At 40.4% G+C, this 17,027-nt stretch overlaps 2 protein-coding genes across 2 annotated transcripts; both read right to left on the bottom strand.

Moving 5' to 3' along the window:
- Window positions 1–1,273: 1,273 nt before the first annotated feature.
- LOC115026404 (trace amine-associated receptor 13c-like) lies at window positions 1,274–2,519 on the bottom strand. The gene is made up of 2 exons (XM_029459234.1): window positions 2,350–2,519; window positions 1,274–2,093 (listed from the first exon to the last, which is right to left on the bottom strand). Exons 1-2 carry the CDS (start codon window positions 2,517–2,519, stop codon window positions 1,274–1,276), a joined length of 990 nt encoding a protein of 329 aa, XP_029315094.1.
- A 6,198-nt stretch (window positions 2,520–8,717) lies between these two features.
- LOC115026617 (uncharacterized) lies at window positions 8,718–12,285 on the bottom strand. Its single transcript, XM_029459496.1, has 5 exons — window positions 12,014–12,285; window positions 11,638–11,758; window positions 10,733–10,938; window positions 10,227–10,384; window positions 8,718–9,676 (listed from the first exon to the last, which is right to left on the bottom strand). The coding sequence occupies exons 1-5, from the start codon at window positions 12,084–12,086 to the stop codon at window positions 9,584–9,586; spliced, it is 651 nt and encodes a 216-aa protein (XP_029315356.1). The 5' UTR covers window positions 12,087–12,285; the 3' UTR covers window positions 8,718–9,583.
- Between the last annotated feature and the right edge of the window lie 4,742 nt (window positions 12,286–17,027).

Raw genomic sequence — 17,027 nt, forward strand, 5'->3', positions numbered from 1 at the left:
ACACGTTTTTAGTTCCCCCACCATGATATCATGTAAACAAACTGGCATTTAAAGAGTAGGAAGAGGACCTTTACCTTTGTCCTCTAAGGTAATACATTTAAAACATTTTTCTTTTCTTTTTTATCTGCACAAAAAATAAAAAATAAATAAAATAAAATTTACTTACTTAAGTTTAAATAAAAACTTTCATTGACTAATCCCAGACTATGGAATTTTGTTTATTTTTAGAATAAATAAAATAATTACATTTTTGTTTTACAATCACAACAATGGTATTATGTAAAGTGGAAATTAATAAAATAAATAATAATAAAAATAAAAATATACCATTGTTATGGCAGTTATTTTGACATTGTTCTCCTTTAAGAACAGAGTAACTTTTTAAAAGTGACAGATGTTTGTTTGCAGTGACTTTATTCTCTTTGTCCTCCTCTTTCTGTTTTCATGCTTCCTGTTTGCACCAGGAGGACCCAGCACACTGACCAGGCCTCCAGGTGTGAACGAGTGTAACTTAGAGACTGTGATCAGGGTCCTGAAAATCATATAACATATAATGACATATTGTGTGCATTGTTCCAGCATGTTATTACATTAAAACAATCTCTTTGGAAACAAACTTAAATGAATATTAACTCATTGTAATATTTTCCTCCTGTGAAGAATTTATTTCTTTAATCTAGAAGGAATTGTTTCTTTAATGTTCTTAGTAAGTAAGTAAGTATGTATGTAAAATAAAGAAATGCAATTCCTCCTCTTGCATTGATATCTGACTGTCTTATTGAAGTTATACGTTTTGGGATTTCCGTTATTTAGTCTCCATCTCTTATGAATTTAGCAATTTCTACTCACATACGTATTAGGTATTTGTTGTGCCCAAGGTGTGAGGCGTCGGGCGGGTGTGGGGATACTCACAAGTCCCCTGCTGAGCGCCGCTACGTTGGTGTTCACCCCGGTGGACGGGAGGGTTGCCTCCCTACGCCTTCCGGTTATAGAACTAATGTTTCAGATTATACAGACATTACATGAATGCAGCACAAAAGCCCTGACACTAAATACAACAAAAGTGAAAACATTATTTGTGTAACAGCCCTGTGACAAACCGACTCAAGTCAAATCATAACTTCCTTGGCAGAGGTAATGACAGAAGCATGTTGGATTATACTTTCAGATGAAGTCATGACAATGAACACAATGATTGTCTGATAGTGAACATGATTCATGAAGGTTTGACAATATAAACATATAAGAACAACGCTGTTTCTCCAGTCTGTCTCTACAGTATTTTAGTATCACAAGAGTCAGGCCGAAGTATCTTAAAGGTAACAATGAGTTTGATAGATTTTCTAAACCAGGGGTAAAAGAAGGCATACATCACTGGGTTTAGACTAGAGTTAAAATACAGCAGCCAGACTGCAACAAGTGAGGATGAACTGCTCTCTTCCATATCCTCACCTTTCAGTGATGGAGAGTAATATGGAAAGAAACACATTAGAAACACAACTACAACAATACCGAGAGTCCTGGCTGCTTTCATCTCAGATTTCTTAGCAGTTCCACCAACTGAACGCTGGAGTGTAACAGCTGCAATATGAGAGCGCATGGCTCGAGCCTGAGACACAGCCACCACAAACACTCTCATATACAGAACTATGATGACAGTAACGGGGCCAATAAAGGTAAAGACAAAGTCAACAGCTCCTGTGATATAGTTAATGACAAATACACACTCTCCATAGCAGGAATTATATGAATCAGGTTGTCTCAGAAAGTCCTTGAAAATGAGACAATTATAGAGAAAAGAGCAAATCCAACAGAGACAAACACAGACTTTTGTTCTGTTCAGAGTAACTCTGGTGGTGTAACGTAGAGGGTCACAAATAGCCAAATAACGATCAATTGATATGAGCACCATGTTTCCAACTGAAGAAGATGTAATGATGACATCTGCAACATAATACAGAGCACACATTAGGTCACCCAGGAACCAGCAAGCATCTGTTGAAATGATTCCAACAGGCATCAGCAGGAGGCCCACGAAGAAGTCTGAGACAGCCAGGGAGAGGATGAGGAGGTTGGTGGGGGTGTGGAGCTGCCTGGAGAGGAAGAATATCATCACGTATGAGGTTATCATCAATAGTAGCTTGTTAGTAACAGCAGTAGAACAAAGGACATTCTTATTGTCATGAAATTATTCAAAATGTTATGTCACACAACATCATGTTTGAATACTTAATATTTTACAACAGAATTAATATTAACTAAAACATTCATATGTAAAAAAAGACACGTCGGCCTAATTATTTTAAACATCTAATATGAAAATATAGAATCTTAAACGTGTGTCTCTGCCTGAAGTGGGAGATAGAGATGATGACCAGCAGGTTGAGAGCTACAGTGGGCAGAGAGATGAAGGACACCACGGTGTAAGTGAGCATGGCCTCTGACTGAGCTGGTATGGGTTTCTTGCAGGAATTGTTGAGTTGTGGAAAGCAGAGTTCAGCTCCTTCTGAAGTCTCCATCTGCAGAGGGAGGTGTTTGGAAGCTGCTGAGTTCTGGCAAAGCTCTCTGTTATACAGCTGATTTATCTCTTCTCATCTCTCATGCCAGACTATTGCTATGTTCTTCTCCAGCAAAGAATGAAGTCCCTCCTCTGTACTTTGTTTTCTGTAGTTACTAAGGCAATGTCAGTCGTGTGTCGGCCGTGTCTGAAAACAGTGTGACCCTCGAGGTGTTGACCCCACGGCATCATGATTCTTGAACGTGATTCATGAAGGTTTGAAAATATAAACATACACGTTGTTTCTTCAGCCATTACACCTTTTGAATTTACTTCAGTGACTCAATTACAACAGTGTAGGAAAGATTGGTGACTCCAACCCTACATTATTACATAATATTATGATATCTTTATTAGAACAAATCAACAGGAACTGAATGAAGAATATTAAACTACAAAACATTTACAACCCCATCCTCCGTGTTTTAGGAGCATCACACATTCCTGATCATGATCTGTAATGTAATCATAGATAAGGAAAACACACACAAAGACTTACACAAATTAAAACAAATAAATATTTGAAGGCAAAATACAATTAATTTTATTGACCTTTCACGCTGATCTAACATGTTGTAATAATAGGAAGTTTTGCTGAATGTTGAGTTTGATACAGGAAATGAGGGTTTGTGGAGGTGTCACCTCTCTTCCCGCTCCTTACTCCTGTTGCTCACACCGTGACGAAACATATCCGTACTGTCCTGCATTAGTTCGATGCTCTGTGTTTAGTGTCCTGTAAGTCTGTAACTTGTATGGTGCTGTTGCCATTTGATCAGGTCTCTCTTGAAAATGAGACCCTGTTTCTTAATGAGTTTTCTTTACCTGTATAAATAAAGGCTAAAAAATCTATAAAAATAAATGCTATTTCACTCATTTGTGTATAAAGGTATACATATGCATATATATATATATATATATATATATATATAGGTATAGGTATAGGCATATTAGTTTGTCATAGGAACACAGGTTGGCATCTATTTTGTTGAGTGATTGTTTAATTAATTTGAATTCAATTGATAAGGGTTTTATTCAGTGGTTTGTGTCAAATGTTTGGTGCAATCTGCACCTGAAACAGAGCAACTTTCAAATATGAAAGAATTAAACATGCGAAGTAAGCATATCAACTCTAATCCTGTGAAAAGGACAAATAAATCAAATCAGATTGCTTCACAAAAAGGAGTGATCAGCTCTTTACACCAGTGATACTGGACCCCTCGACAGAAGTCTATAAGACTACAAGCAAGCCACAGATCATCTCTTCTCGTGTTTCTTCTTCTTACCGCTTCTCCTCGTCAAACGACCCAAACCCCAGCCACAGAGAGGGTGAGATGTCCCAACAACAGCTGAGAGAGAGGGAGAGAAAGATGGAGTAGATCGCTCTAATCCAAGGCCAAGGTCCTAACTCAACCTGCTCCAACTTCACATCTGTTGATCAAAACCGGCAAGTGAAACAATACATTTTCATGTCATTTAACATTTATCTTACTTTTTAATAGTTTATTTTTATAGTTATTAGTACAATAAACAGATAATTTATAAAGAACTTGATCCCGTAATTTGTGTGTGTATGAAATGTCACTTCAATGTACACCGGGCCAGAACTCTGTAGAAGCCTTCAAACTATAAGTCTACATTAATTATGGCTATCAATTGTTCCTTTAGATGGGTGGTTGTGGAGGTTGTGTCCACAGCCAGGTAAAAAATACAGAAGGAGAGAAGGGATGGGGAAAACAAACAGTTTATTGTCCAACAGACACTGCGAAACAAATGCTTCTCAGCAGTACAGTACAGTACAGGTCATTTAGCAGACGCTCTTATCCAGAGTGACTTACAGTGAACTAACTACAGGGACAGTCTCCCTGGATCAACTCAGGGTTAAGTACCTTGCTCAGGGGTACAATGGTACAGCCCTGGTATTGAACTTACGACCTTTTGGTTTGGAAGGCGTATCACCACCCGCCACCAGCACTGGGCCGGGCCCACTCTGCCAATCTTCCAAGATCGGCCGAGGTCGGGCGTGTTCAGGGTGGTATGGCCGTAACCCGCTCTCATCGACCCTCCAGGGCCCAGTCTACTGCAAGAGACCAGAACCAGGTTACCAGCAGCATTGTGTTTCTGATGACTTGATTCTGTCCAGCTGTCTGATCCCAAGCTGAGCCACTCCCACTCTTCGCCTGACTCATTTCAAAGTTGGCATCCTTCATACAGTGGAGCCACTGAAGCAGGGCATGGTCCAACTAGAGGGTGAAGGCACGTCGCAGAAGATAATGACGCAAGGTGCCGCACCTGCCTGCCACCTAAATGGTACCACAGATACCGTACCTCCCTTCGCCCAACCGCACACTTCTTCAGGTTAGCCGTGAGCCACGCTCTCCTTTGGGACTCTAGCACTTCCCCCAACTGCTGCACATGCTTCCTCCACGTCTCGCGGTGGATGATGACATCATCTAGGTAGGCCGCAGTGTGTGCAGAATGGGGACGCAGCACCCGGTCCATGAGCCGCTCGAACGTGGCTGGGATTCCAAATAACTCGAATGGAAGTATCACAGATTGGTACAATCTGTACGGAGTGGAAAGGGCTGTTTTTTCCTTGGACTCTGGAGACAGAGGAATCTGCCAGTAGCCCTTGGTTAAATCCAGTGTCGTGTAAAAACTAACCGTGCCCAGCTGACCCAGCAGTTAGTCGACCCAGGGCATCGGGTAGGGATCGAATTTGGACACCTCATTCACCCTGCGATAGTCCACACAGAACCACACTGACCCATCGGGTTTGCACCAGCATGCCGGGGAAGAAACAGCCGCTGTTGGACTCTTCTATTACCCCCATCTCTAGCATGGCCAGAAGCTCCGGCTGAACAATTTTCTTCTTGCATTCAGGCAGCCGATAGGGCCGTGACCACACCAAGGCCTGCAGAACAAACAAAGGAAAGACAACAAATATGGCAGATTCAAACATTGTCGCCAGCACCTCTGCCATTTACCTGTATTCTCTGAACAAAAAATGTAGGCGGGAACTTTGAACATCTTTGTTCTATCTGAACACATGTATTGAGACCAGAAGCTAAGAACTATATTTAATAGCAAATCGTAAAATATATTGTACGTGATCTGTGCAGGATAATAGTGTCGGGTTAGAAAAGGGGGTTAGTTTTACATGCAAGGCCTTGTGTCTGCGTGAAGCAATACTAACATCAACTTAGCAGTGCGGTTGACAGAAGTTAAAGCTAAACAGTCTTGGAAGCTGTGATAGGCCGAGTTAACAGTCAGTCCACAGATGGTTACTTAACCTTCTGGTGATTCTGTGGGTTGTGGAAGATCAAGGCTGGAAAATGTTATGGTTCCAGTGTCTTTATCTGTGAACCTGACACAGGCCTGGGTGCAGGCCGAAGGAAATTGGTTGTTCCGTTGTTCTCCTTGCATTTTGCCTCTTTGCGTATGAAGCGTTGCTTCATTTGCGTTGCTTAATTTGCGTTGCTTCATTTGCGTTGTGGCATTCAAAGCATTTAAGCACGTTTATTGCTGTCTTGGCATTAGCTTTGTATCTGGTGTGAACGCACCATCAAGATTAAACTGACTCAAAGTGTACATAATAGTAGTAATAATAATAACAAGTCATAACAGACAAAAAACTGAGTACTGGTAAGGTATTCCAATTTAACACAACTAGATGATGGACATTTACATTTCACTAATGTAATGTTAGCCCAAAAGACACACAATTTAAGAAGTGTTCACATACAAAATGGCTGGATTACGTGCCTGGAACAACTTCACCTGATGTCTGCTAATGTGTATGGGTCAAAGTCTTCAGTCATATATTAAAATGACATACAAGTTCCTACATTGATATTCTAATGTGGAAATAAACACATTCAAATTACATCTAGAAGTTGGGACTTTAACCTCACAGTTTCTTATAAAATCCACCGTGCTCGAGTACACAGAACAGATACAAAACAATGTGTCATGGTACCTTTTGTATTAGATGGTCAACTTTGTGATCATATCATTACATCTGCGGCCGTATGTCCTGGACTCAGGTTAAGAGAGGAGCAGCGCTGTCAACTGACCTTCACCTGGTGATGAGTTGGATCTGGTGGTGAATGAAACAGTTGGAGGAACTTGGTAAAACCAGAAGTGTCAGAGGTTGAACTGGGAATGTTTGAGGGAGGCCTCTGTCTTTGAACATTCTCATGCACGTTGGCGCAAGTTGGGGACATGGAAAAGAAATGTGGCATGTTGAAAACTTGCACTGTGGAGGCAGTTCCTGGGAGTTCTGGTCAGAACGTCATTGAAGCCGACCTGACAACTTGCTTGGTTGGCCCAGGGGTCTTCTGAAACAAGGAAGAGAGACAGGAAGGGGTCTGGGAAGGACACAGAGATGGACTTTCTTTTGGCCTCAATGATATTGTCGGGCAGTGGAAGCAACACTTTAATGAAACTCCTAAACACCACCAACATATCGTCTGTGGAGAACGCAGAGTTGGAAGATTCTTGGGAAGCTTCACCCAAGGACAAGACAAATAATTCCTAACTTTTCTCAAGAATCTCACACATAATAATAATTTGTATCCTACAATATGCTTTTCTATCCATCTCTCTCTCTTTCACACACACACACACACACACACACACACACACACACACACACACACACACACACACACACGCGCACGCGCGCACACACACACACACACACACACACACACACACACACACACACACACACACACACACACACACACTCACACTCACTTTCTACCTGACTAATGATGCCCATTAGACTGGATTCGTGTCAAACACAACAAACATCCACGTATAGTTATTGCTCTCTTGTGAATTTCTCTCGTTAAGGATTCACACCTTCTTGTATTCTTTGCAAACTCTAATCTCAGAGGGATAATTCCAATCAGAGGTGTAAAGAGAAGCCTCCATTATCCAATGTAAATATATGATGTAAAGTCCACACATCAACACATGATGCAACATAGTTCTTTGTAAGTTCTTCTATAGTTTGAAACTAGTGATTTTCTAAATCAGGTTGCATCACTTAAACTTAAGAAATGTCTGATAGTAAAGACTTTAGTAATGTGTAAATCAGTTACTACATCTGTAACGTTGTCCAGTGAAGAACACATAGCTCTGTGAACATAGTCAATGTAGCATCACAAGCATGACATAACATTTTTAGAGGCGCATTTGTATGTTTAAGTTTGACAGCTGGAAGGTTTCCTTTCAAATAAATGACATGAGATGTGTTTGTTTTGTTTCTGGCAGCTCCACACCCTCACTCACATGTTTGCAATATCACCAGTCCACCTTCAGACAGTGATTACAGGATGCTTTTGTTCTAGTTTGTTTCATTGTCTCACAACATCCCTGTGAACGTGAGAAGAATTATCTGTGTTCGTCTATATTTGGAACTAATTCCTGCTGCAGACATTGATGATTGTTAGTACAGCTCAGTAGCTGTCGACCTACGTATGTCTCAATAAAAACAACTCATTAAAGTCATTTAATAGGAATATTTGTGTGTGAATGTGTGGTAATTAGTTTGTTTGCCCTTATTAGTATCCTTCTCTCGCAGGTCAAAATCTTGTGATATTTTATTTTCACATCCATGGTTTAGAAATCCAACAAACATATTGTTGTTACTCTTCAAATACTTCTACTGTACCTGACTAAACTGTCTAAGAGGAGACTAAGATCAGGGTCTATCCAGAGTATGGTATTGTATTTTATCCAAATATATGTTAAGAAAATGAACTGAAAGGTTAAAAATCAACAAATGCCAGATGTTGTCTTTGATCCTTACAGTATGGGATCTACTGTATGTGCATTTATAATATCTGTGAGACTGACACTGTCTCCATCTGCTGTCCATTGTCAGTGTTACATCTACAATGCTGCTGTCCTTTAACCATATACAGTATAATGCTCTTACTTATACCTGCATTTTAAAAGACACTGGGACTGGAAATGTTGCTGCACATGCATGCATTTTTCTTGCTTTTAGTTTGAAAGGATAGTTTTGGATAGGGTTGTCCTTTATATTCTCATTGATGACATTAAAGATACATTCAGACATCAGGACAAACGAGACACAGTAGTTAATACATAATGTAATTAATACAATTACATTATACAATAACAGCAGCAGAGAGGGAGGTGACTGGAGAGTCCATCTTTATTTTATTCACTTATGTATGGATTTATTTATCATCGTCCTTCCTTTCCCTCACTATTCAAAGGCAGAACCACTTTGGGCTGCACCCAGACTTGTCATTTGGCCCATTGCAGGTCTCACCTTGAAGCAACTTCCCTTCAGGAGGCCCCCGTCCACTGAAGGAGGAGTAATAGCATGAATTCTCTCACCTCATACAACCAAAGCCCTAAAGTGCTACTCTAGCCTGGACAGAGGTCCACCAAAAAACAACCAGCAGCCAGTACAAATGTATAATAATAAAGAAAAGTATTAATAATAGTCTTAACATTGTAATGTGCAAGTGAGTGACACTGTGGTGTCCAAAAAAAGCAACGCAAATTATATAGTGTAAAATAAAATACATTAAATATAAAAAGGAAATAAACACAATTGAGTAGAATTATAAGCAATAATAATTGTTAGGGCTGTGGACTTTGTGGAGTTTACATCCACTAAGTGATGTGCGTCCCCATCACTCCCCATATACTGTTTGTTCAATTAAAAGTTATTGAAAAAGAAAACATGTGGAGGTATACATGAAGTCTCCCAGTGTAAGCAACATATAGCTTCTATTAACTTGGGTGTTGGTAGCATTGAAAAAGGTTAAAATGTATAATAAAACGTACATATCCATATACTGTATATATCCAATATAATAGATAATGTCATGGTGCTACATTGCATACTGTAAAACCAAAGACAAACAAATGTACAGTAGAAGACTTCAGAAAGTCTCAGCCTGCTGTTTCTCTTCAGGGATGAATGCAACTATGATGACTCTCATGTTTCGCCTCTCATGACTCAGAACGACGAGTCAGCTACCCACAATAAATGTCCGACGGTTGATTCCTTAGCCGAGGAGCTTTCCTCATTTCTACGTAGGTGGAGTTCTCGGGATCTGTGTTGCTGCACTGAAACACAGAAACAGAAAAGTAACACATTTCTTAGGTTTTAATTTTCTAAAATATGGAGCTCAATGAGTAATGTTAAAGACAACCGAAGCTGTCTTTACCTCTGACGCAGACAGCATCATGGGAGATAAAAAAAATAAAAAAAATAATAATGATAATAATAATAATAGTTGTAGCTGCTATAGTTAAAAGCATTATTCAGTTAACAATGGGTGAATAGTTCATGAATAAGATGATTTTGTTCTCTTTTGGCTCTCACATTAGAGATTCTTTCCTATTATAGTCTTGATATTAGTCACTTTCCTCGTACATGATCGCTCTGAAGTTAGGCTCAGATGAAGGCTTGTTTACCAAATCGCACCAAACTAAGAAATAAAATGTGAAACTGCCACTTTTAAAACTGCCATTTTTTCTTTTCATTCATATTTCATTCATTCATGTTTAGTGCCGCATGGACACATTTCCTGACGTGTAGTCATGAAGTGTGTGTGGTATTTTCCTTATATGACAAGTGAGAGAGATAATAAGTCTTAATAAGTCAGACAGGCACCTTCAGTATGATGTAGATGGAGGTGATGACACAGCTGTACAGGAACATCAGAGCCAGCACACCAATCAGAATCCACCTGAGCTGATGAGGAGGAGGAGGAGGAGGAGGAGGAGGAGCAGGAGGAGGAGGAAGAGGAGCACAGGCCACTTCCTTTTGACCTTATAAAAACATGGAAAGGCAATTTGTACTTCACTGGTTTGCACACAAATACAGTGTTGATCTGTTTGACCAGCAGCACAAACTCAAACACGGTTCTTAATTAAAAGCATGAACAGAGACGGATTTGGAAAGTGAAGATTTGAAATAAAATGTTAAAGCCGTATAAAGTTTGCTTGCAAAAGAAAATTGAGTCACAAAAATATTTAATTCGGGTATTAAAAACTGTGTTTACAAAGAAAAATACTACAACTATGTTTTTCATTGAATGAAGACAGTTACTGTGTAAACCATGTGGCTTAATTTTACATTTACATTTCACTGCAAAGCGTCCAGAGGGTTGAACATACCTGGCAGGAGTACGGTTGGTTTTCCCGTCTTGGTGAGATCCAGATCATCTTTTATCACCGTGAACTCACACTCGTACGTCATGTTCATGGCCTCTGGCCCGATGTTGAGTAAAATGAAAAGCCATTTTTTGGGATTCTCTTGATGCATGATGATGTTTTTACAGTCTGTCTTCCCCTTCTGGCAGAGCAGTCTATATTTGTTTGTTCTGAGAGAAATTAAAAGAGTAGTTCAACACTTTGGGAGATAAATGTGTTCACTGAGAAGACCAACCAGCCAATAGTCATTACAACAGCAAACTGTTTCTTAAATAGTGACCTTAACATGAGCTCAAAGGGTGATTCTGCAGCCTCGTCTCATAAACATTTTGTTCCCATACATTGTCAATTACGTTTTGAGAGGAAAAGGCTTCTTCTCCCGGATTATATTTGTTATTTGATGTATAACACATATCTTTCTAATTATAGTCCGCGTAAGGAGAAGGTCGGGGTGGAACGATGGGACATCTCAAGGTTCATTTACAGAAACATAAGGAATACTGTAAAGAAACAAAGACAACGAAACAATTTACATCGGACAGACTGGCTGTAAAGGTACGAGGTCATAGTTCCAGGTCAAATATTTTAATTTGAGTGTTCAAAACTGCGACCATAATCCCTCAAAGACGTAGTTGACAGTTTCATTGTATGGATCAGAAGAGACAGGTTGGATTTTGTTATCTTTGGACAGGTTAGCTGCTTCCCCCTGTTTACATTATTTTAACATTAACATTTAACAACCATATGTTTTGGTGCTTTAACACTAACACAGTCGTAGTTTTTTTCTTCTGTTTTGTAATTTAGAGGTTTGTTGTGTTGTGTCACATGTGTTTATGCAAAGCAATTTTCAAAGAAATGATGATACATACGATGATTTGCTGTTGAGTCGAACGTCTTCGACAGAGTTGACGTCCGCCGTGTGTTCACAGCTGATGGAGGCGGACAGATCTGCGTTCACAGTCCGTTTCTGTGGCTGAATCACCTCAAACCCTGAGGAAAGAACAGGATCAGGAACACATCCTGCTTATCATCTGACTTTCCTTTTGTTTCTTCACTTTCATTAGAAAACGTTTCTGTGAATGTTTCAGTCAGCACTTCCATTTCCCTTCTCTTTTAAAAGATTTAACAGTGTTCAGTTTTATTTTCAAGTCAGTCTGAAAGTGTGTCAGAGATACAAATGACTGAAACAGCAAAAAGAAAAAGAAAATTAAAAGCAAGAATTGGATCATTATAACAAAAACCTACCATGGCTTGGGTAGAAGATGAAGCTCAGATAAGTTGTGAAGATGATGTAGATGTTGAAGCTGCAAGCCGTCATCTCAGCGTTTCTGCTTCTTCTCACACGCACTGTGAGGAAAACTGTATAAAACCACCGGCCACAGTCAGAAACAGCTCATTCTGATGCTCAGATCTTTAACAAACAGGAAAAAGTGCATCTTGAGGTCGGACTTGATGGTGAACTAAAGTCTGTCTCTGTGGTGCCTGAGCTTCATTACTATGATGACTCCACACAAGTGTCACTCAAAATGTGTTTGTGTATTTGCTATGGGCGGCACTGTTTCCTGACACTAAAAATGATTTCATCGTTTTTTTTACAGACCTACCAGAAGTGTAAGTCACACCACTTCCTGCGTAGCAGAAAATATAACATATGTGTTTGATTCAGTGGCAAATTTATCAGTTAGAGGCCACAATCATTTTGATGCAGGCCTATTTTGGAGGGGGAGAACAGTGTTTTACACCTAAAATGAGCTCTTAGTAATACAATCCTGAAATAGTTCAGATGATTTGATGGTGTGTGTATATTCCCTGTATATGTGTATATGTTAGTCCCTGTCAATCATCACTTATGACTCACTGTATCTTCAGAGACCCTGCAGCCCTCTGCTTGTATTTTCTTGTTTTGCTGTGTTTGGGACGTATCTCGGCCTCTGTAAAACTAATTTCAGCGACCAGGTGCAAGATGTGCAAGATCTTAAGCACACGTCCAAGAGGAAACTCAAAACAAAAATGGAGAACAAAGTGACGAGAAGACGCAAATATAGCGAGGTGAAACCCCAAGCGGACAAAACAAGAGTTAATCTGCGTTCACCCTCATTAAGCCGGGGAGGAGGGGCCAAGTTTGGATTTTTTGAACAGAAAAATCCCCCTTTTTGTGCCTTTAATGTATTTGCCAAGTTGCAAAATGCTGTCTCACATGCTGCCTCCTTCCGCAGCCCCCTGCTGCTCATTCTCCATCAAAACACTTCTTCAATACATCACTTAACGTCTGTCTGTCTGGATCGTATGCGTTTGGGTTCATTCCCCGTTGCCTTGCACTCACGTGCCCGACAGATACAAGTGTTGTACATGGTTGGTAAAAATTAAAAGTGGAAGAAGTATTCAGATCCTTTACTTCATACCACAATGTAAAACTACTCCTCTTCAAGTACAACCCATTTAAAAAGGTATTTAAGTGTTCATTATACAGGCAGACTGGCTCCACACTGTGATGTGATAATTGTGCACTGAAAATGGACTCTAGAAACATCTAGTTTCCAGCAGTTGAACTTCTAAAATGAAATATTTATTTATTTATATATTTGCATATTTATAGATTTAGGTTCCTACCCTCACCTATGGTCATGAAGGCTGGGTCATGACCGAAAGAACGAGATCATAGGTACAAGCGGCCGAAATGGGTTTTCTCAGACGGGTGGCTGGCGTCTCCCTTAGAGATAGGGTGAGAAGCTCAGCCATCAGGAGAGACTCGAAGTAGAGCCGCTGCTCTTTTACGTTGAAAGGAGCCAGTTGAGGTGGTTCGGGCATCTAGTAAGGAGCCACCTGGGCGCCTCCCTAGAGAGGTGTTCCAGGCACGTCCAGCTGGGAGGAGACCCCGGGGAAGACCCAGGACTCGGTGGAGAGATTATATCTACTCACTGGGAACGCCTCGGGATCCTCCAGTCGGAGCTGGAGAAGGGAAGATTGGGGTTCCTTACTCGAGCTGCTGCCCCCGCGACCCGACCCTGGATAAGTGTTGGACCAGTGGCGAGCCGTGCATTTCCCACCTAGGCCTTCAGTGATGTCCTACACAGTCCTACCTGAATTATTCCACCTCTTAATACCATCATTATGACGCCATGGCTCTAGAAACTATACATTTAGACAGAAACGCAGTGTAACCGGGCGTTGCATCACCCTAACAGAGTTATATTAATATTTACGAAACATTTAGTTGTAAATAGCAGACATTCCCAGCAGTACAATGTGCAGTGCCTCTCGCAGGCTGTGAGCCGGGGGTACCGCTCGTAGTTAGTGATTTAAAAGTGGCGGACAAACCCTTTTCCCAGCTGTGATAGGCTCGCTAGCGTCGGGGTTGGCCGTTCTCTTCTCACGATGTCTATCTTTTCTTGAAAAGTTCATTTTGAAAATGGCGTTGTAATGATATCTGCGACCAAATCGACCTCTTCTCCTCCTTCAGCCATTGTGGGTTGAAAAAAACAGCTTGTAGAAATCTACACAAACTAGCTCGTTCAAAGTTTGCTAGCTCTGCATAGCTCTGCTTCTCAATAGTGCGTATCCAATCAAAAGACGTGGACGTGCTGACGTTATCGTACGCCTGCTAGCTGGCCCCGGCTAACTCGAAATCTGATTGGTTAACGCCACAGTTTTGTCTCTGTTCACTTTAAGCGACAGGCGCCCGCACTGTTGATTCTGAAGGCCTCAGGGCAGATCTCTTGGACCCTGGCAACACATTATGGCTGAAATATGATTGGATAAAAGCTCTAACATAAAGGCCAGCCCTCCAAATCTCCATCTGAGGCTGGAAGCAGCGCAACCAAGAGGAAAGCTATGAAATGAAGAGATTAGATGATTGGGAATAATTTAATACACATTAGTGGAATTTATTTTAATTTATATTCTGATGATGTTTAGGCCAGCAGAGAAGGCCTTGCTGGCCCTGACGTCCGCCACTGTATTAGACGATGGATGGATTTATAGATTCTTGATTGGAGTAGATTTTAAACTGGTTCATCAGACACAAATTATAATTTATAGTTATATGTCTTAAATGCATGAAAGAGATATTTACCTACATACTGTTGGGTTTATTAGTGTACTGTACTGATCATACTGTACTACTAGTAATTATTATACTATTATATGTAATTGTTTTGACTCTGAACTATTGTTTGAATGTTTTGTATTTTTGTTTTGTCTGCACATCAGAATTTTTTTTATCTTAATCTATTTTGCTTTCCTCAAGCAGACATACATGAGTCCCTTATCTTCATCAGCACAACGTGTCTTTGAAAGAAAAGAGAATCCTTTGATTTGATTTGGGGAATCAACGCTGTTTGTCCACATCCTGTTTTTCAGAGTTTGTGCTTCTGTGAAATCTTCGTGCGTGAGTGTGTGAGACAAATAGAAAAACCACACACACAATCAGCATTACAAGCCTGATATCTGTTCTCTGATTGGTCCATTTGAGGTCATTCTGTCGATAACAAGGGGGATTTTTCTTCTGCTTTCTTTTTGTTTTTGACCTCACAGCTAAATTAATTGCTTGTTATCCAGAATTAGAAAATCTTGCAGACAAGAAATCTGATGATTTTCAATACAAATCATGGAAGATTTTATCCTTGAAACAGACTAAATATAAGTACACCAATGCCATGTTCTGTACTGGTCTTTTTCCTACTCAAAGAATAGATGAGCTTCTGTTTCCATCCTAATTTTGTATCTGTTGAAGCGGAAATGGTATCAGGGGTTCCTCGCATCTTTTAGATTCATGTGTGGATGACACACAGCTGTACTCTTCTCTCTCCTCTGATGATCTACAAACAAGCTGTATGTCATGGATAAAGCTGCCAGCTTCTTCAGATGAGAGACGGTGGAAAAGCTTCGGAGACCTCCTGCACGTTTCCGGCGTCGGATTAGGGGAGCTGTGGACAACCATTTCTGTAACTTTCTGTAATCGAGGATCCGACATTCACACCCAGTTCACGCTGTGACTGGACAGCAGTGTGGAGGTGAGAGAAGAGCTGCGGTAGAAAAGTCTTTTTTTTGCTTAGGAAGGAGTGAAATGACCCGGAAGTATCGAAAAGGCAGCCATGATAAGAGCTGGTTGAATTCTCTAAATGCTAAAGAAAGGTGCTTTAATGCTTCTGTTCTTATCCTTAACAATAGAGATAAAGCCATCCCACAATTCCTTGCAGCAGCATCATTTAAAGCAACCCACCATAAAGGCTATAGTTTAATTATATGTTCTGCACAGGAATCCTTACTTGTACAGCATTACGTGTGTCACTGTTCTCATTTTCTATGTGTTTTTAAATTAATATAAAGAAAACACCAAAATAACATCTGCCATGAGTGCATGTGGATTCTCTTAGCACTGCAGCGGTCTTCTCCTACGTCCTTAAGAGTTCTCCTTCACTTCTTTCCTTGACAGCTTGACGTTTTCCATGGAGGTCAAGGAAAAGTGGTTGAAAAACAGACATAGGACGTAATATTTGTTGACTGTTACTTCTCTCTGTTGCTCTCTGTCACTTCTTACGTGAACAACTGGCTCTCTGTCTTTAAGCAGAGAAAGCTGGCTTCTCCCTCCACCTTCTAGTTCGGCCGTTCGGAACAATTACAAACCATTTTCTCGCCGACGTGGTCCGACAACATGGTCTGATAAAGTATTTCTCATCGAGCACAACCTGACCCGAAGACGGACACACTTGTGGTCGGTGCTAAAAGCCGGAAACAGGAAATGTATTCATACTGAGAGTCACTGTGGCCGGATGACAAAGTCAGGAAACTGAAAGTCCCGTCAGTAACAAAACTAGGGCGACTTTTATGCGATTAAAAAATATTAAAATATAATTTTCTGTCTGGGAAAAACTTTATCTACTATCTCTTCAACCAAATCACACACATTTAGCTTCTGCTAACTAATGTCATATTTGTAAGTCTCACACAAAATCTGACCTATAAACAAAAGGAAGGCTCCAGCCCACACATGTACGTGCAAAGTCAAAGTTGTTACACAACATAAATCGCTTTGGCTCAAAGTGCCATAAAAAATAAACTCTCACATCATCATGTGGTTTTCTAACTGCACCTGGATACATTGCAGATGTGCTGATGGTGCTTCTACGTACTTTGGTAAGAAAACTGACTAATAATCAAAATCAAACTGACAACGTCTCTCTTTTCTTCAGCATATGAGTCGTTCCTCTGTGTCTGTCTGTCCTTGTGGTTTATGTTTCTGGGGTAGGTATCGGTCTTT

This window comes from Cottoperca gobio, chromosome 21 (genome assembly GCF_900634415.1).
Source record: "Cottoperca gobio chromosome 21, fCotGob3.1, whole genome shotgun sequence".
In the NCBI taxonomy this organism is placed as follows: Eukaryota; Metazoa; Chordata; class Actinopteri; order Perciformes; family Bovichtidae; genus Cottoperca; species Cottoperca gobio.